At 36.6% G+C, this 27,327-nt stretch overlaps 2 protein-coding genes across 14 annotated transcripts in view; one reads left to right on the top strand and one right to left on the bottom strand.

Annotated features, from left to right (window-relative positions):
• Positions 1-27,327, bottom strand: part of LOC145684106 (uncharacterized) — a 510,020-nt gene that overhangs the window by 246,176 nt on the left and 236,517 nt on the right. The gene's annotated exons all lie outside the window — the stretch shown is intronic.
• LOC145683602 (xaa-Pro aminopeptidase ApepP-like) overlaps positions 1-27,327 on the top strand; it is a 96,733-nt gene that overhangs the window by 51,432 nt on the left and 17,974 nt on the right. Inside the window, exon 10 of the mRNA XM_081754942.1 lies at positions 6,023-6,256. Within this exon, the coding sequence (XP_081611068.1) occupies positions 6,023-6,256 (234 nt within the window). The remainder of the gene's footprint in view (positions 1-6,022; positions 6,257-27,327) is intronic.

Here is a 27,327-nt window from a genome sequence, read left to right as displayed (position 1 = left end):
CTCACCATCTGAACATTCCTTTTAACCTCTATTCCATGTCTTATCTACCCCAAATATCTCCTTTGTTTCCGGTAAAGAACCAGGAAGAAAAACAAAATCAGTCGGCAGTCAAATCATAGTAAAATCTGAAAGGTTTACAGAAATGTATACACTGCAGTGTAACATCACACTTACGTTGGATAGAAGCATTTTTCGAACACTACTTATTATAAAATGAAAATGAAATGAAATTTTGAGTTTTACGTCCCACGGTTATGCCGGTTAGGCTAAAGGAGACGGGGATAATGAGTAATGAATGAAATGGTGGAATGAAGAAAGTGGGAGGAAACGGGAGAACCCCGAGAAAACCCACGCACACGGTGTTTGTCCACCACAAAGTTCACTTGGCGGGAGCAGGGTTTGAACCCGAGACCCCTAGCACCAGAGGTGAACGCTCTACCACTGAGCCACCGCGGCCCCTTACTTATTATAAAGAAATTAATTCCAATTTATTATGGCAACATACAGCTAGCGGCGTAGTAAGCGTGAGGCCTCTAAAAGAATGAGGCCCTGGGTCGTCACCAAGCGTTTGTGACTTCACTGACACAACAAATGCATCAAACTATTAAATAATAATAATAATAATAATAATAATAATAATAATAATAATAATAATAATAATAATAATAATAATAAATTATTTTTATTTTCAAATGGTCATCCCGTGTTGTTTAATATTAGAAGAAAACACAAGCTGTTATTATTTCTGTTCTTCGTATGCCAATCTTTTAAGAAAGATAAGATATGGAACACAAACATCTATTATCTGCTATTGATACTGCCTCTCCCTCTCGATTACTTTCTGGATTTGTCTCTACCACGTTTAGTTTCCTAATGCTTTAAGCCGTTGGCAACTTTGAGTTGAGTTGAGTTGATTTTGAGTTTAACGTCCCGTTCAGCAGCGAGGCTATATGAGACGTGGACCTACTGATTAACGTGGAATCCGAACCACTTGAGCTCCCGCCGGGAATCGAATCCAGGTTTCCCACGCCAAAGGCGCGTACGCTAACGTTGGCAACTTTGTAAAAGTACAACTTCTCCGATGTAAACAAAGAGACACTAGCGACCTCAGGAAAAGGAAGCCAACGCTTGGCGCCACAGTATATATATATATATCTATATATATAAAAGAGAACGCACAAATCCTTTGTTACCTCATCACGCTAATACGGCTGAACCAATTTCTTTTATTTTTGGGGGGTTATTAGGATTTGGACCCTAGATGGTTTTTATCATATCACTTTAATTTTTAATTACCAGTGTCTTGAGATAATTGACCATTCAAGTGTCCATAACGTACAAATCCTTTGTTAGTTCATCATAGGTAAAAATAAACGTATTTATATGCAACCCGCATGACCGTGTCACTCGGCGGGTTAACATAAATGACAGGCGATATAATGTTAACATTTACTGCAATCTACTATGGTTTTTATCATATCACTTGAAAGCGAAAAAGTAAAAATTATCTAAGTAACAAAGTTTATTGCGTTCCGGGGTGACCGCAGCGAAGCGGGGCGGGTTAACATAAATGACAGGCGATATAATGTTAACATTTACTGCAATCTTCTATGGTTTTTATCATATCACTTGAAAGCGAAAAAGTAAAAATTATCTAAGTAACAAAGTTTATTGCGTTCCGGGGTGACCGCAGCGAAGCGGGGTGAACGCTGCTAGTATATATATATATATATATATATATATATATACATGGTGGACAATAATCTGCAAAATCCGTGATAACGGAGAAACCAAAAGAATGAGAAAAGTAAAACTTTACATGACTCAACTATAAGAAGGGGGACATCGTTTTATGTATTAAACAACATCACCCAGTGAACAGTATTGCCATCCCACAATAAAGTTATATTTTTTTCAAATGGCACTACGTCAGATTGTTACATATTTCAAATTAACATGTTAAACGAAAACTTAAAATATCACTTTTATTATTCAGTGTTGTAAACTAAGGATGTTATAATATCACAAACATCTAAAGTTTGGAAGCCTCTTATCACACATACAGCTCAACGAAGATGCATAAGACAATGCACATCGAAAGTACCTTAGTGTTGGATACTATGGTCATGCTATCACTTGTTCAGAATGAATAGCAACGAAGTTACAAGGGCTTCAAAATTTGATTTTTTTTTTTAAATCTTTATTGCGAAAAACAGCTGAGATAAGTATCATATCTAGTTACTTGAATGGTTTGCAATGGGTGTGTAAATTATTTTGCCGTTTACAGCATTTTGATATCTCAAACTGAACCAGAGATATAATAAACATTGCTGAGGTTTGCAACACATACTTAAATCATGTAACTGCTAGGACTTGTTGTAATTACACCTACTAAAATTTACTCCTGTAAAGCTACAAAAGAGAAGGAAAACAACAATCAATTTAAATATTGTCCGGAAATACGCCATTTTCAGGAGGGTTGAAAAATTTATCAATGTTTATCGTATCTCCGGAACGGTTTAAGATATCGAAGTGCTGTAAACGGCAAAATGATCTGTTTGCCAATTGCAAACCACAGAAGTAATTAGATATGATACTACCTAAGCATGTTTTGGAAATAAAGCCTTTCGAAAAAATTCAAATTTTGAAACCCTTGTAACTTCGTTGCTATTTATTCAAAACAAGTCATATCATGACCATAGTATCTAACGCCATGATACTTTCGATATGCATTCCTTTGTCCATCTCCGTTGTGATGTATGTGTGGTAGAGCCTTTCAAACTTTGGTTGTTTTTGATATTATCATATCCTTAGTTTGCAACACTGAATAATATATCTAATATTTTAAGTTTTCGTTTAACATGTTAATTTGAAATATGTAATAATCTGATGTAGTGCGATTTGAAAAAAAATAAAACTATACTGGGATGGCAACACTGCTTACTGGGTGGTGGTGTTTAATACATAAAACGACGTCCCCCTTTCTATAGTAGCTTCGTGCAAAGTTTCACTTTTCTCTTTTTTCTGCTTCCTCCCTTATCACGGATGTTCCAGATAACTTGTCCACCCTGTATTTCTATATACTGTACATATACAGGGTGGCCCATCTTAATCTTTCCACGGAAATATTTCGAAAACGGTTGAACATAAATGAACTGAACAAAAACTCAAATAGCAAATACCATAAGGTAAATCGAATGGTGATGTCGCGGTGTCCCCAAGGCCGCTCTTCAAGGGAGCCCGGGGCCCAACTTTAAAATTTTAAATGGAAACATGGAGCGAGTGACACATCGTTCAATAGATCTTTAAAAACTAAAAACCAATGTGGCAAAAGATTTGTCATATCGATCACCGTATTCAAAATGGCCGCCAAGATATGTTACCTGTATCAGATAAACGTCCAGTACCACAAATACGAAAACGGTCGAACATAAATGAACCAAACAAAAACTCAAATAGGAAAACCATGGAGCAAATCGAATGATGTTGCTGTGATACCCCCAGGGCCGCCTTTCATGGGGGCCCAGGCCCAACTTAGAAATTTTAAACGAAAATATGGGTCAAGTGATACCTCGTTTCATAGATCTTCATACACTAAACAGCGTTGTGGCAAAAGGTTGTCCATATGGGTCACCATTTTCAAAATGGCTGCCTAGACATGGTGCCTGTATCAGATAAAACGTCCAGTACCACTAATATGAAAACGGTTGAATATAATAACGGATGAACAGAATAAAACTCCTATGGGAAATCACAGAGGGTATTTATCATTCCACTTCTCGAAAATGTTGCAACAAAGGAGATGATGATTAGAGTAAAAGTGCCATACTGCAAAGGAGGAAATCTAATTCCTAGAAAATCTTCGTTCCAGCGTTCTCCGTAAGTGGGAAGCGGGACGGGAAGGAACGGTGATATTGCAAATGAGAACCTTAGTTTTTTTTTTTTTTTTTTAATTGTATCTACACAACAAAATTATCTGAAATGTGTTTTTATATGGATAATGTCTGCAATGGTAAAAAGTAAGTAAAATTCTTGGTAAATGGTATCTTTCATTTTGATTACAGACAATGATTTCTGCAAAAATGAAACAACTGCAATGCGAAACCAATTTGTCGAACAATGCAATTTTAGAATAATGTGTACAAACGTTGATTTTGGTCAAAAGCCGTCTGTACATTATTGGTTCATTACAGTACCAGTCACTTGTACACCCAAATGTTTCAGATAAACCATCCTATTGCAAATAAAAGTGGGGTTCTCATTTGAGATTTTACCATTCATTCCCGCTTTACCCACTTACGGAGGGAGATCGGAAAGATAATTTTCTAAGAATTAGATTTCCTCTTTAGCATAATGTCACTTATACCTCAATAATCTTTTTCTCCGTTGGATTATTCTCGAGGAGTGGAATGATAAATACCTTATGTGATTTCCTATACGAGTGTTATCCTGTTAATATATCTCCTACAATTTTCATGTTAGTGGTACTGGACGTTTTATCTGATACAGGCACCATGTCGTAGCGGCCATTTTGAAAACGGTGACCCATCTGAAAAATCTTTTGCCACAACGCTGTTAAGTGTATCAGGATCTATCGAACGAGGTGTCACTTGACCCATATTTTCGTTTAAAATTTCTAAGTTGGGCCTGGGCCCTCATGAAAGGCGGCCCTGGAAGGCACCTCGACAACATCATTCGATTTGCCTCATGGCTTTGCTATTTGAGTTTTTGTTTCGTTTATTTATGTTCAACCGTTTTCATATTAGTGGTACTGGACGTTTATCTGATACAGGTAACATCTTGGCGGCCATTTAAATACGATGGTCGATATGACAAATCTTTTGCCACATCGCTTTTTAGTTTTTAAAATCTATCGAACGAGATGCAACTCGCCCCATGTTTCTATTTAAAATTTTAAAGTTTGGTCCCGGGCCCTCTTGAAGAGCTGTCCTGGGGGCACCGCGACACCACTATTAAGTAGAATATGTGTTCATTTTTGTTCAGGTCTGATTATTAGTCGGACCAGGAGAAAGAAGTTCAACTTCATGCTGATGTTCCTCAAACTAGACAGTCACAATTTGAGCTGTGTAAATGTGCTTATTATCATCCTGAAACGTGTTGCCATTGCGCGAAAACAAATTCTGAAATATAGGGTTTCACATAATCCCACAAAATGGCGCTGTAATCACGAGCAATGATGCAACCAGTAAGCGTGAGTAAAGGACCCATTGAAAGCAGGATATTTAATAATTTCAAATTTTCGTCCTTTCAGTAGTCTTGGAATCAGTTGTGTTGAAACTACAGCAGGAAAAAATTAAACGAAATCTTTTATTAGTTTAACGTCCCGCAAGTGTCCTCTTTAGGCTAAGGGAGACGATGATTAAGGCAAATGAGTGATAATGGAATGAGAAAGCAACAGAAGGAAACAGAAGTATCTTGGGGAAACCACGGATACCATGTTGTTCATCACAAACTTACTTTGCCGGGAATCAATTTAAGGACCTCACGCAGGAGAGGTAAACACTTTTCCAACTGAGCCATCGCACACCGCAAAAGTTCAGAAGGAACATCTAGATCTGGGCCGAGTTGCCCCTAGAAGTTTCCCCCCAAAAATTGTAAAAAAGTACATCAATATTCCCCTGTTCAAGACCAGATTTTGGGGGGAGAAGTGTCTTGGCCCACTATTCAGATTTGGAAGGTGAAGATTTTGGAAGAGTTGTTTGTGTAAGCCCACAGATACTTTTTTTTTTATTTCCGAAGGGTACATCCTTGGATTTATCTAGTTATGTCAGTTTAACATATTAGAAAGATGTACCTTGAACGTTCCTAAGAATTTATTTTAACTCTAGGATTCATCTAGTTTTGTCAGTTTAAAATTAATTTTTAAAAGTTTCAAGGTACACCTTTCTAATTTCACAATTTAATGTCAATGATCTAATGAGATCTATAGGTGCAACCTTTTTTATTTTATAATACTTTTTTTATAAAGATTAAGCTTATTTTGAATGTTTACGTTTTCTAGATGGAACAATTGACACTACAAGAACTATTCACCTTGGCATGCCCACTAAAGAGCAGATATTTGCTTATACTCTTGTTCTGAAAGGTTGCATAAACTTGGTGAGTACAACATTTCCAGAAGGACACACTTTAACCAGTCTTGATATACTAGCGAGGAAACCACTGAACGACTTTGGGAGGGATTATGAACACGGCACAACTCATGGTGTTGGCCATTTCCTCTCAGTGCATGAAAGTGAGTATTACTATTATTATTATTATTATTATTAAGGCTTATGGAAACTGCTACTTTAATCTTTCATACTATTCGTAAACTCATGGGTGGACGCAACACCGAAAATAGGAAAAGCAAAATGAGCATGGGCTCTGAATCATGACAGACATTTAACCTATATAGTTTGAGAATGCATAGTCACTAATGTATGATCGCCTAGCACAAAATAAATTTTTTCCCCTACATTACGATATTGGTTAAACCAAGTTTTCTAAACCTATTTCATGTCAGTGCTTGAATAATTGAACCTATTCTCTACCATCCGCCCACCCACTCGCTCGTCCGTTGGATTGGTATTGCAATTTTTCCCGTATGAAACAGGTTCACTCGATAGAATCGTATGACCCGTTTGACTTGTTAGAATCGTTTGACCTGTTTGGACAGTTTGACCTATTTAGACTGGTTGAACCTGTTTGGACTGTTTAAGTCGTTAGGCCCGTTTAACCTGATAGACAGAATAGAATCTGTAAAACTAGTGAACACTTCACATGAACACAAATAAGAAAATGGAGTATAATTGTTGGTTATAATTGTATTGAGAATAGTTGAGAATTGGATTGAGAATAGTTGGTTATGATCGTAATTAGACAATTGTTACACAATCTGTATGTCTTCTTCCTAACGTTGGTTTGGTTAGCAACTGGTTGTAACAATATGTCAGTGACTTTGTTAGACATTTCTAAGAGGGGGTATAGAAAGTTATAGGGGGTCACACATACGTGACTTTGTTAGACATTTCTAAGAGGGGGTACAGAAAGTTATAGGGGTCACACATACGTACAATTTATATACAGTATATATATACAGTGAAACCTCTTAATAACAGATACCAATGGGACGTATCATACTAAATTTAAATGGGACGTATCATACTAAATGGTCGCTCATACTAAATTTATGATTATTAATTAACTTAGTAGGGATTAATTTAGTAATCATCACTGCAAATCTATGTGGCATCCTATAAGTTACAAAGTTGCTCACTAAGTGAAACGACATACACTTGGATGTTTATAAAGGGATTGTCTTTTCTGTTATATGTACAATTTGCAAATTTCATTGTTTATATTAATTGTTTTATTGTATTATTTAATGGATATGATGGTCTGAAGCCAGCTGACAAGGGAGAAGCACTCGCCTGCAGAGAAATAAGCATGTCATTTGAAGGACCAATTCATGCTGATTACAACAGGTAATAAAACTCCTGTACGTTGAGAACTGTTCGAAATATTCAGATTGGAAATTTATATGAGAAAATGAGTGGATGCACGTTTCAATGCGTTAAGTATTCTCACCCATGGCGAAACCTGATGGTTTGAACTTGCTATTGCTTGATCACTGGGGTCCATTCACAGACAAATTGTCCATTACAAGTTGCATGACGGATGGCAAAGACGTAATGGTTGAGAAGATACCAAAGAATTGCACACGACTTGTGCAACCATTTAATGTATTTTGATTCCGATCAAAGATTATGGCAGGAGATTTGTACATAGTATGAATCTTTTTCATCTGGACGTTATAATGTACCAACGAAACAATCAAATAAAGTTCGTGTCCATACGAATCACTTCCGATCACCGCGATACATTGGATTGTTTCAGTTTGCGTTCTGCAAGGCAGGTTACGAACAAATTATAGGCCTATAACTTTTGAATCACTTGTCAAATTTGCTTTTTGCTTTGGTTCTGCGAACTGTTCTCTTGACGGATGCAACACAATTGCATATATAAAACGTTCATAGTGCAAGGGAGTCTTTTGCCTGCGTCATTTCTTCATAAAACAGAAGAACAACAGTGATCAATTTTAATCTCTAACCTATGATTATTGTGAACAATGTAATGACTAATTGTATCTAACAAACCCGTTAGTTATTGCGAAACACATTTTTTCTGTTACTTCCGATAGCTTTCAATTCGTACGTCAATATTCGTTACTAATTATGTTGTACTTAACTCGTATAAATGCGTATATCCTCATTTTCTCATATAAACTTCCAAGTTGAATATCTCGAACCGTTCTCAACCGTACAGGAATTTTATTAGCTTGTTATAATCAGCATGAAGTGGGACTTCAAATGGCATGCTTAGTTTCTCTGCAGACGAGTGCTTTCTCCTGAACTTCCCTTGTGAGGTACAGCCAGCAGTGCTTTTTTGATGGAACTTTCAAGAGCTGCTCGAAACAATTTGCACAGCTGTACACAGTTCATGCTGACATAGGGAGTTCAAGTGAGAATACATAAATCGTACCAATTTTGTACGCACCGCTCCCTGACAAAACTGAAAGTATACTCATGTCCAAAATTATTGTCGCATATCTATAACTGTCTTCTTGTAAGAATATAATTTGATAATTTTGCAGAGTACTTTTAATACATATATTATGTGTATAATCAGGAAATTTATATTTGTGATAAATTTCATAAGAAAAAAATTATAAATACGAAAATCACAATGAGTAAAATAAAATGTAACTAAATGGACAAGAAAATTTTATTTTCGTTGTATTGTTTTTATTTACTGCTCTTTTGACATGAAATTTACCACATACTTGTCTTTGCCGATTATACACATACTAACATTATAAGAAATACCGGGCGAATTCGTTATCAAATTATATTACTAGAACAACATATTTATAATCATGTGACAATAATTTTGGACATGAGTGTACATACAGAGACCTGTTTACATTTGTTAGGTGTTGGTCTGAACAACACGGTCCTAAGGATCATCTAGTTTCTTTCATGCTTCTTGGAGTCCGGTAATGTTACGTCTAGCAACTTTCTCTCAGGCTCGTGGCAGTCAGCACGCTATCGTGGCAGTCAGCACCTTGATATTGGCAATCAGCGCCAGTCGTGGCAATCAGCACCAATAATTGGCTGTGGCAGTCAGCACCCCACTGATTTGTATACATCCGCAAAATTAATATACAGTAGAGCGTCGATTATCCGAACGTCGGTCAACCGAACGACCGCTTAACCGAACTGTGTACTCGCTCGCACCAGTTACTCTCCCACCCTACCGTCCATCATCCCCCTCACTCCCAAACCAAGTTTCCCACAGTAGTCGTCGCACTGAGCCACCGCTGGCGGAACATTGCTTCTAATGGGGCCTTCATAAGGCGCTGCTGACCGGCCAAGCCGCCAGTCGCTGTATTTCAACAATCAGCACACTTCTGTCGGTTTGGCACTGGCTGTAGAAGTACAGTCCAGTACAGTGCAGTACAGTACAGTTCGATTATCCGAACAAACCAGTTTTCCGAACACTCATGTCCCCCAATTACTTCGGATAATCGACGCTCTACTGTATTTAATACTATATTGATATCGGCGTCTAAAACAAATCTAAATATATTCCTAAATATATAAATATATATTGTTTTGAATGAAAGACATGAGTATACAGACAAACACACTTTCTCCCTTCCTGATTTCGAAAACCGTAAGTTTCATTTCATATTGGAGAAGCTTCAAATATCAAGAAATTAAAGCTCTCACTCTTCTATGCCTAGCCGGCTACCTTCAATATGAACATCTTTACAACACAGTTTTTAATGAAATCTGGACATCATTATAATGCAAAACATTCAACAGTTTGAATCTAACATTTGTATTTCGCTTTGCCAATAAATCTACACCGTTCCCGCAGTACTCAAAATAACAAAATAGAGCAAACTACATTAATCTACATACGCAAAAAAAATCTAAACAACTGTAAAAAGATATAAACATGAAGGATTCTTAGTCAATATGTAAGAGACGAAACGGGAATATTCAGAACTTTCACGAATCGTAGCACTGTTCTGGTTCTTTCTAGTCCATTTCGAACCCTGGTAATAAACACACCAATTAAGCTCCATGTTGTTGTTTTACCGTAAGCAAACTATAGTATTTCGTTCGAATTTCACATGAAGAAAACTGTTTACAGATTTTGTATGTTGTAAACAGAAAGTTATTGAATTTTCTTCCACATTGCCTTCTTCAGTCCGGAGATTCGGAATCGCAGGATCTTATTCAGCAGATTTATGTGATTTGGGATAAGACGATTTCTTTCCGCACAAACAATTCGGTTCATTATGAATAAGGTTCTTTCTACAGTCGCAGTTCCAACTGGAAGCAGCAGTAGCTTCCGAGCAGCTGATGCTAGATCTGGAAACATTACAGCTCTTTCCTTACAGCATATTCCTTACAGCGTAATATGTCTTAGCATATTACACTGTGACGAACTGTTTTCTGGATAATGCTTCTAAATTTAGTACTCCTCATTCATTTTATTGCATTACATCCACGAAGAAGAGACACTTCTTTAAAGCGAAGACTTGCCTGATTTTTTGGAAAGCTGACCACAGTCAGCGAAGTGGTAGAAATCATCAGAAAATTTCATGCCCATTCCACTCAAAACTTTCTGAATATAAGCTGAGCTAATTTTCCTGCATTCCAGAAATGACTGATCTTCTAGGAAATCATCTTCACTTAGGACATTCGAAATGACATCACTTGCTTTGTGCTGTACTTCCTTTAAGTGGTAGTCTGGATACCGTCCTTCACTGCAAACAACGAGTCTGTAGCCAGATTTTCATCACTCATCTGTACAGACTTAGACAGGACACAGTTGATCTCTTTTGGAAAACCAGCAACAATCCACCAACGTCCGATGATGCCTAGCATCATTGTAACTGTGTTCTGACGTTACACATGAGGATGCATAGTGCTTTAACATCATAGTAACACGAACTTCACCTTGTTCCTTGTACCTTGTACTTCACGATGACTACCTTGTAGAACTCTCTCTATGAATTTATGAGGCTTTATATCTAACCCACCTTGAATTTCCTTGAAAGTGTTCAGTCGTTTCGGACTCCCTAAAAGAAAGTATATATCTTGCTTAGTGCACTTTTTATTCGCTTGATCTTCATAATATCCTCACAACTTTGCACAAGAACTAACTGCAATCGACATGGCTTCTACAGTGTACATACGCTAAGTGACTAGCATATTATCGTAACCTAGCCTGGAAATCCATAACCTTACCTCTAAACACGAAGTGCCTATCGAAAGATACAGAAGAAATTTTGAAATTTCTAATTCAGGTCTCTCCAACACATCCAAGATATGTTGTGTCACACTTTCCGCCATAGACGTGGGTGTATGAATAGTAGGGTGTATCGAAAGAACATTTTTTCGAAATCTCGTTACCCTTAGCGGCCATTTTTGGCCAAGTCCATTTAATATAACATAGAAAAATTTCAAATCCATACCTCAATTTTTTGAGGTGCCGCCATTGGCTTAAAATTCGAAAAAATGATGAAATCGTCGATTTTTAAACCAATAAGTAAAATATTTATTACGTTATATAGTATTACCCTTAGTAATAATTGTTTTTCGATTAGTCCAATTATAACGAGGAAAGACATTTAAAATTTTTAGCTCTTGTTTATCAGGTGTCGCCATCGCTTTGACTTGGAGGAAAATCGATAAAATTGTAAATTTTTAATATGTGGCACCTGCCTCCCCTGCAACCCTGTTATGGAGCAAATGGACTCGCCTTACTCAAACATAACAATCTATTTGAGGTGAATTATCACATTTGAGTGTTGTCATTCTGCTAATTTGGTAGCGTTGACGCGTGATACTGTTTTCTTGCTTGATCCTATTGTTTACAAGACTGTGGTTTTCTCCATATATTTTTGTGGGTGCAATTGTTTTTCTTGCATCAACATGGAACTGGAGAATAAGGCTTGATTACGTTCAGAGGACTTTAAAAACATTATTCACGATGTTATTGGGTCTTCAGAAGAGTTTAGTTGTGTTGAAGCGCCTACAGTAGGAAGTATGCTAAAAACAATTCATGTGGAAAAGGGAAACAAAGAATAATAATTGCGGTTCTAGAAAGATCCGCCAGCTAAGGATATTGCTTCCATAGTTGCTTTTAAAATAATTCAAGTCTGGAAGAAGTCATCTATATGTGGAAAAGCTACTTTAAGCCAACAACGAATTGTCTTAATTCTTCAATATCACGAAAAAGTTCGTCAGCTCCTAAAATCAGTGAAAAAATCAAACCCTACATGTGATGATAAAATAATATAATTTCAAAAATTTACCAGGTAAACCTTATTTGATATTGCTTAATATAAATGTGCTGATCCACTAATTCATTGTAAGTGTGAAAAAGAAAGACAAGTGTCAAAGTTAGAAGTGCCATTTCTACTTGATCAACGAACAAAACGGAAATGATTATAGAAGGAATAGACAAAAGTGAATCAAAATGGCGTATGAAGCGGTACGAAAGAGCCGAAAAACGTGGAAATGAACATTTAAAACACGCTGAACACACTTTAAACGAGGATGCGAATCTCTCTAACAATGACCAAGATTTAGAATGTACGGGTTCAGATAAAGAATTCCGTCCATCTCTAAGAATTAAAAAAGATACGAATCCACCAGTCAAGCAAATGAGAGTTAAACTAACAACGTTTGCTTCTGCAGTTTACAGGTCAAAAGTGTCTCTCCGTCATACTGCACTCCTAGCTTCTTCCTTTTAGATGTTGGCTTGGTAACCTCTCAGCAAAAAGAGAAAGTTATTGACCCGAAAAAGATAGAAAGGTAGAAAAAGTATTCATTAAAACTGTCACTGAAAAATCCACTTCTTTTTTAAAGACTTCCAAATTAAACGGTTATATTTTATAAAAGACATGACTAAACGCTAGTGCTGAACGACCACGTTGGATAGTGAAGAAAGTCATGACGTTTTAGTTCAAGAAACTTAATCTAAGTATATTGGCCACGTACATTTATTGTCACGGAGAGGAGACAGCATCAAGTTAGCTGTTACTCAATTTTTCAGTGACCAAAATCTTGAAATGTCAAAACTTGTTGTTTTAGGCTGTGAGGGAACGCCAGTTAATACTAGAAGAAAACATGAAGTAATGTCCAATATTGAAAATTATTTAGGAAAGCCACTTCAAAAAATAACGCCTGTTGCGTACCATCCATGATATCAATGGTAAGACTACAGGACCAAATTCATATGAAGGACAAATTGAAATGGCTTTACAAAACTGCGAGTTCTTACCACTTGTTGATTTTGAACCTGCAACTGTTCACTGGCTTCAGAACTTTAGAGCTTTGCATTTAAGCACGGATCCAAAATATCTTCTGAATATTTGTCAAGCTGGTGTTGGGCCATTGTTCTGTAAGTTTGACTAGTCAAAATCCTGGAAGGTTACATCAGGTGAGATGGGTGACAACTGGTAGTAGAATTTGCGCCTTTTCATCGGAACGGAAAATCCGTCGACAGAGCTCAAGATTATGGTTTCCTACATAATGAATGTTTACGATCCTGTATGGTTCTATATTAAAAGCGAACCATCGTGCACACAAGGAGCTAAACGTTTATGGGAACTTATTTCATTTTCTAGACCTATTCATTCAAATACTAAATCAATCACAGATCCAGTGATAATGAGAAATGCATGGTTTAGTCATCTCGAGAAGTTACTTGTGGCAATGATATCGGACACAGATGAGAACATAAGAAGGCTCGGTAGGAGAAGAATTTTAAAAGCAAGAACATTATCCTTATCTGTCAGTGTGAGATAATTCGAAGTTCCTGAGGTCAAATTAGACGCGAAAACTTACATTGACATAATGAACTTGTTTGGGTGTGTCTTGACGAAGCCACCACTAACACAACACATAAGCAAAAATGAGCTGTTATCGCAGTTGCAAGTGAAGAAATAATAAGTTTTCCATGCCACATTCAAGCAGTAGAGCGCATGATAAAATTAGTGACAGAAGTGGCTAGTTCTGTGTGTGGTGCAAACGATCGCCATGGACTTATTTTGGCAACGTCAAAATCTCGGGAGCGGATACCACAGTTCACAAAGAAATCAGAATACAAATTAAAATGAGTAACTGAACGTAAATATTAGACAACATTTGAGAACCAGTAATCTGCAAATACAAAATTAAAGATAAGTCCAAGAGTGGGAGGAAGGACGGAACTCGAACTACAGCGACCTCCTCGTGGTGAGTTTTGGGTTATTTCCAATGTAATTAATTTTCTTGGACATAAGCTAAGAGTTGTGGAAACTATAATGTTGTATCTCAGTGAGTTTTCTGCAACTTTTAAAATGTTATACATTTTCCAAATGTATAAAAGCTTGAATAAATTTAATTTTCTTGATATTTGATTCCATTGTGTCTGATACCTGACAGAAATATCACTAATATGTTTAAATATTTTTTCTGGAATTTTTACAAATATACATTAATATACAAGATCATTGATTTTTCCCCCAAAGTTAATCCCACAGGCGGCAATTCTAAAAATTGAAATACAGTCTTAAAATCCATTTTACATTGTATTGCGACTGTCTGGAGAATAATTATTACTACAGGGTACAACAGAGTACAACTATTTCACTTACTGTCTTAAAAATCTACGATTTCATTATTTTTTTTAGATTTCAAGCTGATGGCGATACCTCAAAAAATTGATGTATCGATGTGAATTTTTTTTCTGTGTTTTATTAACAACATTTGGCCAAAAATGACCACTAAGGGTAACAAGATTTCGAAAAAAAAAAGTTTCTTCGATACACCTTACACCCTAACGCCCTGGGGTTAGGTTACTCCTAAAGTCCCGAAGCAAACAGAGGAGGGTCACCAGAAAACTGGTACTGAATTGCCTTTGTCCATCCAATTTATAGGGTCCTTTGGGTGGCGGTGGAGCAGCTGCTCCGATGTCGTCTTCTGCTCCGTGGGAGAGGCCAGAAGCCGTCGTCTGCATGTGACTGTAGATCCGTCTAGTGGGAAATCCTCTTGCCAAACCACGTGGTGGTGTTTGTAAACACTGATGCGTGGAATTGTTTGTTTACAATATCACATTGGATATTACAATATAATAGTTTTCTTCTCATTTTCATTTTTACTCAGTATTGGTTAAGCGTGATGCCAGAGTTCTAGTCACAAATTCTTTACATGATCGAATTCGAAAAAATGTTTCCTCTAAATTTTTTCCATCATTTTATGCTCTTTCAAAAAATGTATACTTCTATTAGTGTAGGACTAATAGTGCCTGAGTTATAAGCCACTTTATTCTGTCGTGTGCGAAACTATCACGGCGCGGCCCAAGAGTTGCCTTTACACAAACGATAACTATTACCAGCTGATGATGATGATATAATCATCATGTCTGTGTGCATGTATATAATCCTGATGATTAAGCCTGTCTATAATCTAATTTAAAATATCCAGTTTTAATATTAATTGAGGGACTTTTCGGAAAATAATCCTTGTCAAAACACAAAATTTCTCTCAAAAATGAAAAGAAAACTTTCTCTAGTATACAATATGAGAAACTCTGCAAATCTGTGTCTTGATACGTGACTCTGATACTTTCTAAAACATGCACAGACTTGCAGCTTTCTATTCATTTTTCTGAAAAAAAATCTTGTTTCGACAAGAGTCGTTTTTGCTACAAGTTCTTCGATTTATGTACTACATTGGTACTGAGTGAAATAGAGCAGTAACCAGATTTGAAAATTGCCTTCAAGAGAGAATGATGAAAAATTTGCCATCGACGTTTTTTTTTTTTTTTTTTGTATATTACCACCTATCTCTCTTAATATTTACTGTAACAGTAAGAAAAAAATAAATTTGCCTAACATTTTATAAATGATCAGTTTTTAACTGTTAAATCCTATTTACAGAATAAGCACTTTTCTATTATTAAGACTGTGTACAGCTGCTATAATACAATAAATCTATAATAAGAAACGTAATAGAAGGAAACCACATGTTTAAGAAATCTCTACACAAGAGAACAAATTATTTGAATTCTACTATTGGTTCTCAACAATGTTATTCCATTCCTATATACAGGTAACCAAGTAAGTTCTGCCGGTTTTTCACCCACCACTTTCGAACATCGATACGTCACCTAAGACGTGCCTAAGATGGAAGATCAATAATAGTCTTCATCAACATCGACGATCTTCTGCCAACGTTCTGGAAGACCATCGTAGAAGAACTTGGTGGGCCGTGAAGCGAAAAAGGTATCTAGTGCATTTTGCACTTCTACTAGGGATTTGAACCGACGGCCTCTAAGGTGATTGTGCAAGGAACTGAACACGTGGCAATCGGACTGTGCAATGTCCGGGGAATTGACAGATGCGAAAGTGTTTCCCATCCAAAGCCTAGAAAGGTGTCCGGGGTCATCCTAGCCACGTGAGGCTTTTCGTTGTCCTGTAATAGGAAGACCCGTTTGCGAGTCAGAAGTGCTGGCTCCAGAGTGTTGAGTTTTTCTTGAACATGGATCAACTGCTGATTGCACACAGTTGCATTGATGCTATGACCAACTGGTAGCAGTTCCCGACGCACGATGCCGCGAGTAGTCCACCAAACACACAAGAGAACATTCTTGTGGTGCAGTACTGGTTTTGGCTTTTTTGGAACTGGTTCATGGGATGGGATGCTAACCAATGATGACGGCGCCGTGGATCTTCCTACAGGTCCCACTTCTCATCACGTCATCACCCTGTCCAGAAATGATTCCTTCCTCAGACGAAACATCAAAAAAAAGACAGGTGTCTGCTCGCGTCGCCTTCTGGCCTGGAGTTAAATCATGTGGAACCCATTGGCCAAATTTGTAGTGCTTCCCAAGTTGATGTAGGTGCTGCCGAACGGTTTTTGCACTTACACTGAATTATAGTCCCATTTCCTCACAGGCATGAGCACTGTTCTCCTCTATTGCTGCCTGAAGATCTTTATATTGTACATGTATTGCTCTTCCGGCAAAAAGTGAGTTTTCGGGTATTTCGTCACCGTCTTTAAGCTTGTTAAACCACCACTGCACTGTCCGTGTAGTCACGACACCATCACCAAAGGTCTGGCATATTTTCCGCCCACTACAGCGGCGTTTGACCCCAGCTTGCACTCCTACAACATACACGCCCTTTTGACTCTCTGTGGAGGTCCCATGTTCACTCTGTCCTTACGCAAGTTCATGGTGTAACTGAACTGCCACAACCAGTAAATTGGATATACCTACACCAACAACTGACCTTCGCGTTATCTCCATTAGCATTCAACTGACGGTGTGAGGGCCAATTGAATACAGACCTCCACAAAAAACGACGAAACTTTCTTGGTTACCTTTATATCACGGAAAAGATAAAGAAATTTGTGATGTCTTTAATGCATCATTCAGTCTTCTTCATCACTCTGTTCATTAACTAATGTTGAATTTTTATACTCGCTCGGACAACAATAAATTGGAGTGCATAATAAATCGCGATACTTACATTTACATTCCAAGCTTACACACTCAAGTTTCTGACAGGTATACAGGTAATCTCTAAACAAGCCTTTAGAAGCTTAGCTCCATCATAAATCTTCACATTACCCTTGAGAATTCTGGAGATTCAATAGCGCTTGCTGATGAAGGAATCTGGCCTAAGGAAAATAAAAGTCCACAGTTTTCTGACAAAAGTAAATAGACAGTTCTTGATCTTTGATATTCCAACTGGATACGACATTCTGTCGCATCCAAGTGAAGCATGATACGCCGTTACCCCTCTCCTCATTCTCAGATAACTGGTGGCAAAAATGGTAAAGTAGAATAAACCTCCTTGTCTTGTAAATCCCGCCGTCATGTACAATTCTTTACAAGAAATTCTGTCATAATGACGTATCAACAGCAGGAATACATCGGTGTCTCAACTCATCACAACAGTTCTTTCTGAATTGTGATTCACACCATGAAGTGTCGTTCTAAAAATCTGCTTCTTCCTGCTAGTAGTAATCGCGGGACTTGAGGCCATTTTTTCCGCCCCTAGAGCGTGGCGCCCGCCGCCGCCAAATTTTGCGCCCCGGGCGCCCGGCGCCCATTTTTGGGGTTACGTGACCCGGGGTCAATGACCTAGGGGGCGCCCGCCGCCGCCAAAATTTTGCGCCCCGGGCGCCCGGCGCCCATTTTTTGGGTTACGTGGCCCGGGGTCAATGACCTAGGGGTACTTAGGACCACCCCCTCTAAATTTTGGTAGGGGTACCATGGCCCACCCCCTAAATTTTGGCAGGGGTGCCTACGACCACCCCCCTTAAATTTTGGAAATTGCCAAATCTAAAAATTTGGTGTGGTAACCTAGGACCATAGTATGTACCTCTATCAGTATTGGGGGTCTATGTCGTTCCCTTTCATGGGTAAAAAATTGCCAAAAATTCAAATTTCGGGGGTTTTTGACCTAATTTATCCCCTTTGATGATGTGTTATTACCCTATATAGTTATATGGGCGTATACAGAGGTCCATTACCTTTCATAAGACATGGGTATATTAATGCATCCCTTGAAAAAATTTGGGAGGGGTACCTTGGCCCACCACTTAAATTTTGGAAATTGACCAATTTAAACATTGGGTATTATAGTATAGGACCCTAATATGTATTATGATAAATTTGGATGGTCCACCTCATTTCCTTCTAGGGGTACAAAATTGCCAAAAAATATAAACGTAAGCAATACGTTATACCACGTGTTTGGTTTTTGGTCGATTTTGTCCCCTTTGATGAGGTGTTATTATCCTATATAGTTATATGGTCATGTATAGGGGTCCATTCCCTTTCATAAGATATGGGTATATTTGTGCACCCCTTGAAAAATTTGGGAGGGGTACCTTGGCCCACCCCTTAAATTTTAGAAATTGCCCAATTTAAACATTTGGTATTATAGTACTGGACCCTAACATGTATTATGATAAATTTGGGTGGTCTACCTCATTCCGTTTTAGGGATACAAAATTGCCAAAATATAAACGTAAGCAATACGTTGTACCACGTGTTTGTTCTTTTGGTCCATTTTATCCCCTTTGATGAGGTCCTATTACCTTATATAGTTATATGGTTATGTATAGGGGTCTATTTCCTATCATAAGACATAGGTACATTTGTGCATCCCTTTAAAATTTTGGGAGGGGTACCTTGGCCCACCCCTTCATTTTTAGAAATTGGCCATTTTACACATTTGGTATAATAGTATAGGACCCTAATATATATTACTATAAATTTGGGTGGTCCACCTCGTTCTCTTTCATGGGTACGAAATTGCCAAATTTTTAGTACAACCACGTGTTTCGTTTTTGACCTAATTTATTCCCTTGGATGAGGTCCTAATACCTTATATGGTTGTATGGTTATGTATAGGGGTCCATTACCTATCATAAATCATAAGTACATTTGTGCACCCATTTAAATTTTTGGGAGGGGTACCTTGGCCCACCCCCTTTAATTTTGGAAATTACCCATTTTATATATTTGGTATTATAGTATAGGACCCTAATAGAGATTACTATAAATTTGGTTAATTCACCTCGTTCCCTTTCATGGGTACGAAATTGCCAAATTTTAATACATTCACGTGTTTGGTTTTTGGCTCAATTTATCCCCTTGGATGAGGTCCTATTACCTTATATGGTTATATGGTCATGTATATTGGTCCATTTCCTATCATAAGACATAGGTACATTTGTGCACTCCGGGAGGGGTACCTTGGCCCACCCCTTTAATTTTGGAAATTGTCCAATTTAAACATTTGGTATAATAGTATAGGACCTAATATATATATATATATATATATATATATATATATATATATATATATATATTACTATAAAATTGGATGGTCCACCTCGTTCCGTTGTAGGGGTACGAAATTTCCAAATTTTAGTACAACCACGTGTTTCGTTTTTGACCTAATTTATTCCCTTGGATGAGGTCCTATTACCTTATATGATTATATGGTCATGTATAGGGGTCTATTTCCTATCATAAGACATAGGTACATTGATGCACCCCGGGAGGAGTACCATAGCCAATCCCTTAAATTTTGGAAATTTTCCAATTTAAGCTTCGTATTATAGTACATGACCTCAATATGTATCATGATAAATTTGGGTGGTCCACCTTATTCCCTTTCATGGGTAAAAAAATTGCCAAAATATAAACATAAGCAATATGTTGTACCACGTGTTTGGTTTTTGGCCCAATTTTTCCCCTTTGATGAGGTTTTATTACCTTATATGGTTATATGGTCATGTATATAGGTTCATTTCCTATCATAAGACATGGTACATTGATGCACCCTGTAAAAATTTGGGAGGGGTATCTTGGTTCATCCACTCAGTTTTAGAAATTGTTTAATATAAGCATTTGGTATCTTCGTACAGGTCTTCAATATGTACCACTATAAATTTGGATGATCCACCTCGTTCCTTTTCATGGGTAAAGAACTACCAAAAATCAAATTTCGGAGGTTATTGACCCCTATTTAACACGTTATATGGTTTATTACCTTCATATGTTTATGTTCCCTTTTAAATTTGGGAATTATAAAATAACAAAATTCGGTAAACGTTTTCTAGGACCCATTGGTATTCCTCTTATGGCCAAATATTCAAAACTTAAAGGTTATTGACCGGCTTTATTATTGAATAAGTACAGGATTTATTACTTTTTTCATAAGACATAGGTGTGTTTGTGTACCAATCTTAAATTTTGGGAGAGGTACATTTCTTATTGTCATATCAATAATTGGTAATTGTTCCTAGAATTGGGTGGTATCTCTTTCTTTGGGTAAATCATTGTCAAATATGAGTATGATCACGTGATCAGTTATTGACCTATGATGGGATTAGGAGTCCAGAACATTGGTACATTTAAACTTTCTAGGATAATTTGAGAATGCGTCATTAGTTTTGATTATTACAGCCTATGGACCAAATATAAACGTAAGCAATACGATGTACCATGTGATTGACCTTGATGAGGTAGTGTACAGGGATACATAGCTAACCTTATTGAATCTTATGACTCATAGTCTTAAGGAAATACATGCTACAACACTGGCAAAGCTATTGTTGATGCAATTTGATTGGTTGATCACTATCTTTCGTGCAATCTGATTGGCTGATCACTATCTTTCGTGCAATCTGATTGGTTGCTGATTTTCAAATCTTTGCTGCATTCAGTTTTAAGTTTTGTTTAACATTTAAAAAAGTTTTTGAAATTTTTGTTTGAAAATTTAGTTTATTTTTTTTCGTTTGATATTTTTAGTTTGAAAATTTTTGTTTCGAAATTTTTGTTTGAAATTTTTTTCAAAATTTTTTGTTTGAAACTTTGGTTTGAAATTTTTTCGTTTGAAATTTTTAGTTTGAAAATTTTGTTTCTAAAGTTTTGTTTAAAAAATTTTTGTTTCAAAATTTTTTGTTTGAAAATTTTTTGTTTGAAATTTTTTTGTTTGAAATTTTTTTGTTTTGACATTTTTTTGTTTCAAAATTTTGTTTGAAATTTTTTCGTTTGAAATTTTTAATTTCTTTTTCGTTTCAAAACTAAAAAAAAATTTTGTTTGAAATTTTAGTTTAAAAAATGTTCGAATTTTTTTTCTGTTTAAAATTTTTTGTTTGAACATTTTTGTTTCGAAATCTTTGTTTGGAAAATTTTGGTTTCAAATTTTTAAGTTTGTGCACTCATTAGTGAAAAACCGGAACTGCTTAGAAGAAAATTTGGTTTGAAAATTTTTGTTTCGAAAGTTTTGTTTGAAATTTTTGTTTCAAAGTTTGGTTTGACATTTTTAAAGTTTGTGCACTCATTAGTAAAGAACCGGAACTGTTTAGAACTAAAACCTCTGGCAACATTGTGGTGCAATAGTACACGTCAGAACATGATGATGCAACGTCATCAGTTTTGCATCATATATAAGTATCGTTCGAGTTAGTATTCATGATAACATCATCATGGCTACTTGTCTGCAGTTTCTAAACACACGTGATGTGATGAAATCATTTACCAAGATTACTGATTTACAACAGAATGTACCTTACAGAATCTTAGCTAGCCAAATGATCTCTACAAAGTTTGGATTAAGAATCGTAGTGAAACTTGAAAATGATAAGAATATAATTTTACCAGCAAGATATTTTCCCATGGAAGCATCAAAACAAGAAGAACTGCTGCGTTTCTTAAATACTGGATCTGTATCTTTATGTTACAAAGGATTCTTGGGTCGAAGTCATCAATTTGAATTTAGTACACAGCCAGATTCGTCAGCAATTGTGATGAAATCATGAATTCAAACGTCAGCACATTCCTTTGACGTCAGACATAGTTGTATGAATTTGGTTGGTCAGCATGACGTCAGTAACTGTGATGAAACCATGAATTCAAACGTCAGCACATTCCTTTCCAATGACGTGAGCCGTAGTTCTATAAATCAACCAATACACTGTCATCCCACGAAATCATTTGAGCAAGTGCTTTTCAGGAGGAAAGATGTGTACTTCTAACGATAAAGAGTCCATCTTCGCAAGCTATTATCCAATAAATATATTTCAAACAAAACATGTGATGATTGGTATCAGTGCTAGAACATTTGAACCAGTGATTCGATTGGGCAAAGCAGAACAATTTGGTGTACAACTAACCTGTGAAGAATGGCAAATATTATGTTCACGAATCGACCAAATGAACGATTATTTTCATGATGAGCTAAATGTGACCATAGTCAAATCATTAGGCGCAAATCATGAAGTGGTGCTGCGTACAGTCCTCGAAGAGAAGATGATGCTGTTACGTAAAAAGAGTACATTCCATGTCCCTCGCAACATGGTGTATCTAACGCAAACGGAATGGAACAAATTCATCGGCGTATTTCAGTGTGTGAAACATGCAGTGGAAGTGTACAACAAAACAAGTATATTCCTGAAAAAGAACTATTTTGAAAAATGTGTCATGCATATTGTACAACATGTATCTAGATATTGTGATGGTTGTCAACATCGTTCGTGGGTGCATACCTGTATTGATAAACAGTTTATTTGTGATCAAATGGACATTGAGTTTCCACCAATTGATATTGCAATAGATCTTAAAAGACTTCAATTGGAATAAAATTATATGCTAAAGACAAACTAGTGCAAGAAGTTTAAAATACATTGTATCGACAATATCCAGAACCACTATCTGGTATGGATATATGTGGAGTGTAACAAAATGATCCATTTCAATGAATTGTGTTTTTTCATTTCAAGAACAAACCCCATGTTCTGACGTGTACTATTGCACCACAACGTTGCCAGAGGTTTTAGTTCTAAACAGTTCCGGTTCTTTACTAATGAGTGCACAAACTTTTAAAAATGTCAAACAAAAATTTCAAACAAAAAATTTTCAAACAAAAATTTTCAAACAAAAAAATTTGAAACAAAATTTTCCAAACAAAACTGTTCAAACAAAAATTTTTAAACAGAAAAAAAAATTGGAAACGAAAAATTTCAAACGAAAAAATTTTAAACAAAAAAATTGAAAAAATTTACAAACAAAAAATTTTCAAACAATTTTCAAACAAAAATTTTTTCAAACAAAAATTTCAAACGAAAAGTTTCAAACAAAAATTTTGAAACAAAATTTTTCAAACAAAAATTTCGAAACAAACATTTTTAAACTAAAAATATCAAACGAAAAAATGTCAAACCAAAGTTTCAAACTTTTTAAATGTTAAAACAAAACTGAATGCAGCAAAGATTTGAAACTCATCAACCAATCAGATTGCACGAAAGATAGTGATCAGCCAATCAGATTGCACGAAAGATAGTGATAAACCAATCAAATTGCATCAACAATAACTTTGCCAGTGTTGTAGCATGTATTCCCTTAAAACTATGAGTCATAAGTTTCAATAAGGTTAGCTATGTATCCCTGTACACTACCTCATCAAGGTCAATCACGTGGTACATCGTATTGCTTACGTTTATATTTGGCTGGAATAATCGAAACCAATGACGCATTCTCAAATTATCCTACAAAGTTTAGTTGTACCAATGTCCTGGACTCCTAATCCCATCATAGGTCAATAACTGATCACGTGATCATACTCATATTTGACAATGATTTACCCAATGAATGAGATACTATCCAATTTAAGAACAATTACCAATTATTGATATGACAATAAGAAATGTACCCCTCCCAAAATTAAAGATTGGTACACAAATACACCTGTGTCTTATGAAAAAGTAATAAATCCTGTAGTTATTCAATAATAAAGCCGGTCAATAACCTTTAAATTTTGAATATTTGGCCATAAGAGGAACACCAATGGGTCCTAGAAAACGTTTACCGAATTTTGTTATTTGATAATTCCCAAATTTAAAAGGGCACATAAATATATGAAGGTAATAAACCTCTGTACATACCCATATAACATGTTAAATCAAAGGGGTCAATAACCTCCGAAATTTAATTTTTGGTAGTTCTTCACCCATGAAAGGGAACGAGGTGGACCGCCCAAATTTATTATAATACATATTAGGATCCTGTACTATAATACCCAATGTTTAAATTGGTCAATTTCCAAAATTTAAGGGGTGGGCCAAGGTACCCCTCCCAAATTTTTTCAAGGGGTGCATCAATGTACCCATGTCTTATGATAGGAAATGAACCCATATACATGACCATATAACCATATAGGGTAATAAAACCTCATCAAAGGGGAGAAATTGGGCCAAAACAAAACACGTGGTATAACGTATTGCTTACGTTTATATTTTAGCAATTTTGTACCCCTAGAAGGGAACGAGGTTGACCACCCAAATTTATTATAATACATATCAGGATCCTGTACTATAATACCCAATGTTTAAATTGGTCAATTTCCAACATTTAAGGGTTGGGCCAAGGTACCCATCCCAAATTTTTTCAAGGGGTGCATCAATGTACCCATATCTTATGATAGGAAATGAACCCATATACATGACCATATAACCATATAGTGTAATAAAACCTCATCAAAGGGGAGAAATTGGGCCAAAACAAAACACGTGGTATAACGTATTGCTTACGTTTATATTTTAGCAATTTTGTACCCCTAGAAGGGAACGAGGTGGACCACCCAAATTTATCATAATACATATTAGGATCCTGTACTATAATACCCAATGTTTAAATTGGTCAATTTCCAACATTTAAGGGGTGGGCCAAGGTACACATCCCAAATTTTTCAAGGGGTGCATCAATGTACCCATGTCTTATGATAGGAAATGAACCCATATACATGACCATATAACCATATAGGGTAATAAAACCTCATCAAAGGGGAGAAATTGGTCCAAAACAAAACACGTGGTATAACGTATTGCTTACGTTTATATTTTGGCAATTTTGTACACCTAGAAGGGAACGAGGTGGACCACCCAAATTTATCATAATACTTATTATGGTCCTGTACTATAATACCCAATGTTTAAATTGGTCAATTTCCAAAATTTAAGGGGTGGGCCAAGGTACACATCCCAAATTTTTCAAGGGGTGCATCAATGTACCTATGTCTTGTGAAAGGTAATGGACCCCTGTATACGTTCATATAACCATATAGGGTAATAATACCTCATCCATGGGGATAAATTAGATCAAAAACCAAACACGTGAATGTATTAAAATTTGGCAATTTCGTACTCATGAAAGGAAACGAGGTGAACCAATCAAATTTATAATAATCTCTATTAGGGTCCTATACTATAATACCAAATATATAAAATGGGTAATTTCCAAAATTAAAGGGGTGGGCCAAGGTACCCCTCCCAAAAAATTTAAAAGGGGTGCACAAATGTACCTATGTCTTATCATAGGTAATGGACCCCTATACATGACCAAATAACCATATAAGGTAATAGGACCTCATCCAAGGGAATAAATTAGGTCAAAACACGAAACACGTGGTACAACGTATTGCTTACGTTTATATTTTGGCAAATTTGTACCCCTAAAAGGGAACGAGGTGGACCACCCAAATTTATCATAATACATGTTAGGGTGCAGTACTATAATACCAAATGTTTAAATTGGGCAATTTCTAAAATTTAAGGGGTGGGCCAAGGTATTCCTCCCAAATTTTTCAAGGGGTGCACAAATATACCCATATCTTATGAAAGGGAATGGACCCCTATACATGACCATATAACTATATAGGATAATAACACCTCATCAAATGGGATAAAATCGACCAAAAACCAAACACGTGGTATAACGTATTGCTTACGTTTATATTTTGGCAATTTTGTACACCTAGAAGGGAACGAGGTGGACCACCCAAATTTATCATAATACTTAAATGGTCCTGTACTATAATACCCAATGTTTAAATTGGTCAATTTCCAAAATTTAAGTGGTGGGCCAAGGCACCCCTCCCAAATTTTTTCAAGGGGTGCATTAATATACCCATGTCTTATGAAAGGTAATGGACCCCTGTATACGCCCATATAACCATATAGGATAATAATACCTCATCCAAGGGGATAAATTAGGTCAAAAAACCCCGAAATTTGAATTTTTGGCAATTTTTTTACCCATGAAAGGGAATGAGGTAGACACCCAATACTGATAGAGGTAAATACTATGGTCCTAGGCTACCACACCAAATTTTTAGATTTGGCAATTTCCAAATTTTAAGGGGGATGGTTCTAGGTACCCCTGCCAAAATTTAGAGGTGGGCCATGGTACCATTACCAAAATCTAAAAGGAATGGTCCTATGTACCCCTAGGTCATTGACCCCGGGCCACGAAACCCAAAAAATGAGCGCCGGGCGCCCGGGGCGCAAAATTTTGGCGGCGGCGGCGGGCGCCCCCTAGGTCATTGACCCCGTGCCACGTAACCGAAAAATGGGCGCCGGGCGCCCGGGGCGCAAAATTTTGGTGGCGGCGGCGGGCGCCATGCTCCAGGGGGCTTAAAAATGGCCTCAAGTCCCGCGATTACTACTCTGCTTCCCTTCAGGATTTTAAATATCGATCTCGAAGTTTGACTTAACAGTCTTCTGATCTTTAAAACTACTGGAAACAACAACAAAGAGTTCAAAAGGTGATAATTCCAGCAATGCCTTATCTACTTATGGTCTACTTACTGAGAGAATTTTGACGTTTTATTTTCCCTAGGACAGATTCCTTTATCAACAAACGCTATTGAATCGGCAGAACTGTTTCTCACATAAC

This window comes from Thermobia domestica, chromosome 4 (genome assembly GCF_964235325.1).
Source record: "Thermobia domestica chromosome 4, izTheDome1.hap1.1, whole genome shotgun sequence".
In the NCBI taxonomy this organism is placed as follows: Eukaryota; Metazoa; Arthropoda; class Insecta; order Zygentoma; family Lepismatidae; genus Thermobia; species Thermobia domestica.
This window is presented reverse-complemented; position numbering and strand designations above follow the sequence as displayed.